Genomic DNA, 8,037 nt, shown 5'->3' on the forward strand with positions numbered 1-8,037 from the left:
ATAAAAAAAACAAAACAGATTTGCTCTGCCCTCTGGCGTCAGAGTAGAGAACTGCAGCTATTTAATGTTTGCACTTTGCACCTTCACACCAATTATTTCTTCACAAATGTTATTAAACAATTTTGTATCCAACATTAATTTACAAGTGTTTTATTAATTAAACTACACTTTCTGGTAGTTTAATTAATAAAACAGGTTAGGTTGCGCGCCCCATGTATGGAGGCTGCAGTCTCAAGCGGGCGGCCCGGGTTCAAGTCCGGCCTGTAGGTCCTTTCCCGCACGTCATTCCACACTCCCTCTCCCTGGTTTCCGACTCTATCCACTGTCCTATCTCTCAATTAAAGGCACAAAAAGCCCAAAAATAAATTTAAAAACTACACTTTTCACTACATTAATAGATTTGTTTTGGGGAACATTTCCATGAAATATGTTCACAACAAAATGCTAAATCATATGTTTATGACAAAATGAAACAATGAGAAACAAAATAAAAACAGCATGATGACCTGCATTGATTGAACATTACGGCTTTAGTTTGTTCATTACAGTGAGTTTGACACAGTTCTTCCTGAAGTCTCATATTCAGCACGAGTGAGAATAAGTTGAAGTTGGTCTTTAATCCACACTGGGACTCAGATCACAGATCACAGATCACAGTCAGTGTTCATGTTTGACAACGACACAAAGATTGGAGTCATGACTGGGGGGAACACGGTGTCTCCATGTCGTTTATCTGTCGTGCTGCAGGAGTTCTGTCTCTTGTGTTTTTTAGCTCTGCAGTCTGTCTTCATCGTCACGTTGTTAACCGTGCGGTTCTTCATCTCTTATACCTGCTGTTGGCTTCAACTGAAAGAAACAAGAGTGTAGGGTCACACAATAGTTATATATGACAGATACCTGTGGTGCTGTGTAAAGTCTTTTTCATGAATAAATACCGTGCATTTTATATTTAAATCTCGATGATGTCACATTTTGAAATGTATCTGCCAAGGGACATTGGATGAGACTTAAAAAACAACTTTTTTCTATACTTGTGTTTGTTCATATGTCTCCTCTCTATCAAATTAAGAATAAATAATAATGAATGTATTTTAAACACTTGATTAATGCTGAGACTTTCATGCAGCACCACTTTAAAGTTTCAAATTCAGACTTTTTATATGAAATATTTTTCTCATGTATGATAAAATAGTAGCCATACAAACGGGCTTTCTCAGGTTGATGTTTGTAATAAACGACCAGGATTGTGGAAACCCCCGACACGTGTGGTTGTGCACTTTTGACTGCCGGTGGTGAGTCAGAGTTTAACAGTTTGTTATGAGGAGACACTGAGCAGAGGCGTGCATGTACAATAGATCACCATAGTCCAAAACCGAAAGTTGCAACTTTTGTGGGTTAAAGTCGAGTCATATTCAACCTGAACATGAAGCATTATAATGCAAATACTCTGAGGTTTAATGGGACGAGGATTTCCATCAATCATCATATGAAAGAGATGATATTTATGATATGTGAGTGAATATAAGAAAGCATTTCACATCCATGCACTGTACACTTTGAAGTTGAAGTTTCCTCGTCGCCTTACTTACTAGTATAATCCTGCGGGGACATGGGTCTGAGTAGGACTTGTCTCAGGGCGTTAATCCACTCTCTCTGCTCCCTCTCCTGCTCGCACATGAAGACAAACTGCCTCTCAGGCGTCTCCAGCAACACGCCGTGTTTCCACTTGTTTCCCCGAGCGTGCTTTGGGACGCACTCCTTCACAGAGTATCCTTTGCTCTCTGTGCCAATGAAAATTACCCCCAACTCCTCTGCATCCTACGTTCACAATAAAGGCGAACAGAGAACCGTTTAAACTCACACAGAGCTCATATGTACAGTGATGAGGTGTGTTTCCTCACCAGCAGCCCTTTGTAGTAGAACAGCTTCCTCTTCTCAGAGTCTAAAATGAACCACCTCTTCTTGAATGGCTCTGTCTGCTGTAGAGACAAACATTACATAATACACTTTTACAGCAGAGAAATGCAGAATCCATTTGAACTTTTTATGACAAAGCTCAATTCCTGTGTGTGTGTTTGGTTGTACATGTATGTAGGAGGAACAGAAACACACTCTCATAGCACGATTTAGATCAATGCCTGGGTTAACATAGCAGACATTACAGAACAATAGCTGTTCATACAACATACAAAGAACAAGCATCTGTATGTTTGTTTACCTCTTGCTCCTTGTAAACTCACCTGGGGCCCGGTCTTTTCCATGTATCCCTCTTTGAGGTACTTTCTTGTTATCTTTGGAATCAGCTGAAAGTAGACGAGTGTTAAATGTCAGATATTCTGCAAAATGTTCTTCCCCATGTTTCTCTAACTCTAATATGTGTCTCTAGTCCGTCTTCAAACCCCCCAATGATGAGAAAAGTCCATCCCCTCTGTCTTTTTGCCTGCTCCACTTTTCAGAAAATGTGTGCTCAAACAGGCCGTTTGGAGATTTTCCCTTCATGACATCACAAAGGGCAGTAGCCCCTCCCCCAGGTGGGTGACACTCCCACAGCTAGGTGTTTGTTCTGCCCTCTGAGTCTGCCTTCTCACCGTAAACAATAGGGCATGGAGCGAGAAAGCCTGAGACACCCGAGCCCTTCCAGAGAGGGGGCGTGGTCAGACACAGCTTATTTACATATTTAAAGGTACAGACACAGAAACAGCCTGTTCTGAGCAGGGCTGAAATAGAGGGGTTTATAGGTATGATCAAATACAGGATCAGAGTGGATTTAGAACAAGAGACTTCACACACATGTTTTGGGGAGCTCTGAGACTTATTTAAAGTTGTAAAAAAAAGGAGTAGAATATGGGACCTTTAAGCCTTCAAATATGATTTACTAAGGTGACGTTTTTCTGTTTTGACTCAAGTTCTGCTGGTCAGCGTTTTTTTAAACATGTTCGCTTTGTTCTGTCCCATGTATTGTACCGTCTGAGCTCCACACTGCACTATTTTCCATGAAATAAATCTGATTGGTCAAGAAACATCATAAAGTTACGGTCTTGATTTGTCATGACGGAGTTGGCGGTGAGTCCTGAGACCAGACTAGTTGAGAAGCCCGGATTTAGAGCACATTTTAAAGTGTATTGACAGGTAGAAGTTACTGAAAGCAGGTATAGAAAACATACTTCTTCGTCGCTTCCAGTCGGGTATGCCGTCTTCAGGTACGCATAGCGAGCAGAGCGAATGGCGTTGTACCATGACACTATTTCCTAGAGGAGAAGAAGAGACTGTGAACTTCTGACACGATTCCAAAGACACGGGTATGACAATCAGAACGTTTGGATGAGCGTGCAGTCCCACCTCAGGACTCTCGTGGTAGACGTAGAGGTTCCTGGTGCGACCGTCCTCTTGGTAGGTAATCTGCAGCCCGTTAGGATGACCGATCTTCTCTGGTTGGAAGATGGCGTTCAGGTCCTTGATGGAGATCACAGCTTTGGGGCCTTTGGACTCCTGAATCACAATGACACCTCAGATTAGAATAACAGATACAAACACTGGTTTTAGTTAGTGGTGCTGGTGTTTTGGTCATGAGAGCAGAATGGTTTAATGAGATGAAACATTAAGACGATGGAGTAGCCAGGATGAGCGACCCTACCTGACTGGACAGAATGACCTACCTTTATAAACATGAGTGTCCTCAACTCACAAGAGCAACCTTTGAATAAATAGCTACCTTACCTTAAAAAATAACATTCATCAGAATGAGCGTCCAATACGTGAACAAGTGAATGAGCTACTGTACCTTTAATTAATTGCTACCTTTGAAACAATAAGCTAGCTCAGCTGACAAAATAAGCTGCATTGAAAATAATGAGCTGGGGCGCCGGTGGGGCCTAGGGGTCAGTCCCTGGGCCCCATGCACAGAGGCTGTACCCCTTGAAGCGGGCGGGCGGAGTTCAAATCCGACCAACGGCACATTTCCCGCATGTCATTACCCGATCTCTCTACCCCCAATTTCCAACACTATCCACAGTCCTGTCTCTACAATAAAGCCATAAAGCCACAATATATTATTTATTTTCATTGAAAAGAAACCAGAGTCAGAGCTGCAGGTAACTCACATTCTCTTTGTTGTAGTAGGTCAGGGTGAACTCTCTCTCCGACAGCATAAACTTCCTCTTCAGAAAATGCGAGTTGTCTCTCCCTTTCTTCCACAGTATCCCCTCAAAGAAACCTGGAGTCCATCCAACAGAGCAGCACGGTCAGAGGTGCTAGACTACAAACAGGTCCCACCTTCCCTCCAGCAGCTCTCTGAAAGTTTCTCCCTCTCCACTGTAACTTTGCTAAATGTTTCTCAGTGCTGAGCTCAAGGTGGATTCATGCTTTGTTTTTAATATAAAGAAAAGAGTACAGTCCTTATCTATGTTCTCTTCTCTTCCCCAGAGATTCTTCCTTTTGTTGGACAAAGAACATGCTTTTCTTGCACAGATCTGCCTGAGTTTGAGGAACCATCTTATCCACACAGTATATAAATATACATATAGAAATGTTTGCACCATAAAAGATATACATGTTTTTAAAAAAACTGCCAAAAGTCACCTGTTGTGTATGAGACAGGCGGATATTTGATTTCTCCAGAGAATTCCATCCGTTCATATTTGGCCCGGATCCACTGCTCTCTTAGGACGCTGCGGACAGAGCAGGCGTCAAAGACATTTAGACAGAGGAAACACTTCTCTGCAGCAGTAAGTCAGACTTACAGTAAACAAATCTGACTCCATCGCTGTGCTCTCACAAGCGGAAGTTAAGCAGTTGCACTTCTCTTTTGTTTTCTGTGGCACTGCCCAGTCAGCAAACTGAGACGGCTCATGAACAGGAGATCACATACTGTACATGCACATCATATTACTATCTGAAAAACCTTCATGTAACTTACTAACCACATATTGTCCTGGGAGTACCTGAGCTCTCTTGCCTCGTTGGTTTCTCTGGATCTTTGTGGGGACGGCCTGCTGCTATGGACCCCCACCCCTCTCTCTCTGTTTATCTGTATCCTTCTTCCTGCATCTCCCTCAATCCCATTTTTCAAACTCAACGCAGTTTCAGCAGATTACTGTTCATCATGAGTCTGGTTCTGCTCGAGGATTCTGCCTCTTAAAGGAGGTTTTTTTTTGCCACTGTAACGTTGGGTCTTTGTAGATACAAAAACAAAGAGTAAGGTCTTTTACCTGCTTTTTGTAAAGTGTTTTGACATAACATTTGTTATGAATTGGCACTGTGCAAATAAAGTTTGATTTAAAAAATAACATAACAGCCTAACATGAAGGAATCAGAAGGTCACACAGGTCGTTTTTAAGGAACGTCTACATCCTGGATATAACACTTAGCAAGCGAGCAAAGATTATTTAAACGTCAAAGAAATAAGGAAAGTAGAAAAATCTGGAAAATGTAGAAACTCTGGATTAAAAATATACTCACGCGCTGTCGTTTTCCTGGGGCCGATAGTAGTACGATGGAACAGCTTTCTCATACAAAGGTCGGACTCTGTCATTCCCGTTGGATTTCATGAACTTTCAATCACAGAAAGACACGTTTAGGAGTTTATTACATCATAGAGAGACAAATTAGAGGTCAGCGCATGACATAAAAGCAGATCTTTACCTCCACCAGCTCGTCCTCCCAGAAGTCCAGCTTTATGGATTTGACCCGGCTGGAGAGGCTGCGGTGGATGCCCGAGCAGTTCAGACACACAAACACGCCCAGCTTGTAGGACGCCCATTCTGGATCTGAAATGTATGAAGACGAGGCGGCATTTAACGCATCACCTGGCAGCTCCTTACCTAATCCTTCTTGCACTCTTCATTGTATTCTTCTCCTGGGTTATTACAGAGTTCTAGAGAATATAATCAATTAATTAATCAAAGTATAATTCAGGAAAGTTCAGGATTAGACCACAATATCACCCAGGGACGACGTAAAAAAGTAAACCTAACAATTAGACTTTAAACTTGCCCATTATAAATGTGCATTAGAGTTAGTTCATTTTATTTTATTGAACCTCAATCTGACTCATGAATCTTCTCATTGATACAGTATATTAAAACAGTTTCTGACTCTCGACTGAGACCGCAGGATAAAAATAAGAAACACCCGAGAGAAGGTAACAGAAAGAGCACATTCAGCTTCTCGTTCCATTTTTAACCCTGGTGTAATAGTCTTACAGGTTTATATAAATAATCTAGGTTAAGGTGACCATAGCTCATTCTAAGATGAGGAAACAAAAAGTAATTTCTTCTAACTATGATGACTTGGGGGCTTTTTTTCTGGGGCCACTTCCTGTGTTTGTAAATCTGTCTTGTTTGTTTGCATGAATAAAAAAAGAGCGTTTGACCAAACTGATCATTCAAATACATCAATTAGCCGTTTTCACATTTGCACTCCTGAAAGGTCTAGAGGAGTTCAGACTCAGGAGGACTGCCCCTGAAATCCTCCTGATCTGCTTGTTCACACATGCACCTCACACGGGTTGAAAACTGGTTGGCGCCCCAGAGGGCAGACAAACTTTAAACCACAGCAGTGTCTCATGTGCAAAGTTTGCAATGACAGTTGGAAACCTCCCTAAGGGGGCCCCATCTGACCACAGTCACCCAAATATGTTGGAGAATGAATAACATCTCTTCCAGCTAGCATTAACATGATTGTGTTTTATTTTGAAATTATGAGGTTTTGTTTTTTTTAATCTTATTTATAGTTTTATTTTGAAAATAATACTAATGTGTGTTTGGAAATAATTTGTTGACTTTTCAAATTTTTTGGTTGGTGTTCGATTGTTTACAACATAATGATGAAAAACGATGCTTGGAGGACCCTAACAGAAACTAGAATCACCAGTGTTTCTAAAATTAATTCTATAAACACGATAGTCCTCCAAAGTACGATATAATTAATTTCTGAATCCACAGGCCCGACCAACAGTAAACATAAAGAGAATGTACAACATCTGATTTAGACAAGAAGAACTAAAACCACATGTTCAGTAATCTTAAGTAAAAACTAAAGGAGACCCTTGGCTGCAGTCGTGTTGGTAGCATGCATGCAGAGTCCTCATACACTTTATTTTTAACTGCTTGGTGTCAAAGATATAAAGAAAAATTATCACAGTATATGAGTCAAGTCATACTCAACCACATCCTGACCTGCAAACTTCAAACTGAGACCAGCACCTCACTCTGCCCTAAAGGTACCGAGCACTGAGGGGCAGGACGGCTCGCTTCAGGAAAAGCCTGATCCTGCAGACATTACTGCCCTTAACAGGAGGCCTCGCTGAATCAGCCAACAGTGAAATACTGCAGCCTTGTCTGCTTACATGCCTGAGTCAACCCTTCAGTCTCAGGTGCCCTTGTTGTTTTTTGGCCCTTTCCCTCAGACAACCTGAGTCCGCCAGTGTCAGTATCAACAACATTACAATTAAAAAGTGATAAATCTTTGTATCTACTGTGCTGAGAAGCCTTGCCTGTTAATGTAGAGAAACTATCAGGAGTGATCCAGGTCAAATGACTTTCACAGACACATTGTTATGAGCTCACCTGGCGAGCCGCAGTCCGCGCACCGACTGTTTCCCGGCTGCTTCACGAGCTCCAGCAGGATCCTTTGGTTGCGTTCACGGTTTGCCATTGTGAAAGGAACTTTGGCTTTTCCTTCTCACACGACGATAAATCACGCGTGTTGTCGTTTCTAAACATGGTGGTCACATCGTTAAGACACGTGGCGAAATGCGAGCTGACAAAAAAAAAAAAGAAGTCGAATACAAATTTAAAAAAAAACCTGGAACTTGCGACAGATGAGTTTACGCATAGCGGACCTCCCTCTCCCTCCTCTATCGAGCGCGTCAAGATGAACTGACGGAAACAAAGAGCTGCTTCTGTCACTGAGGGTTGTTCCTGTTTTCCAAACCACTTCTGTGCTCTCCTTCTAAATATAAACTCTAATTAGATATTCATTCATACCTGAAACCAGTTCACCCAGTGTGTTAAGTAAACCTGTTCACACGAAGCTCTC

The 8,037-nt window shown here is 41.8% G+C and overlaps 1 protein-coding gene across 1 annotated transcript; it reads right to left on the minus strand.

The window, feature by feature from the left end:
- Positions 1-38: 38 nt before the first annotated feature.
- On the minus strand, positions 39-7,881 carry adap2 (ArfGAP with dual PH domains 2). The gene is made up of 11 exons (XM_061065507.1): positions 7,566-7,881; positions 5,641-5,765; positions 5,458-5,549; positions 4,579-4,667; positions 4,101-4,213; positions 3,340-3,489; positions 3,165-3,248; positions 2,241-2,303; positions 1,902-1,979; positions 1,590-1,818; positions 39-846 (listed from the first exon to the last, which is right to left on the minus strand). Exons 1-11 carry the CDS (start codon positions 7,651-7,653, stop codon positions 818-820), a joined length of 1,140 nt encoding a protein of 379 aa, XP_060921490.1. The 5' UTR covers positions 7,654-7,881; the 3' UTR covers positions 39-817.
- Positions 7,882-8,037: the final 156 nt, after the last annotated feature.

Source organism: Labrus mixtus, chromosome 20 (assembly GCF_963584025.1).
Source record: "Labrus mixtus chromosome 20, fLabMix1.1, whole genome shotgun sequence".
Lineage (NCBI taxonomy): Eukaryota > Metazoa > Chordata > Actinopteri > Labriformes > Labridae > Labrus > Labrus mixtus.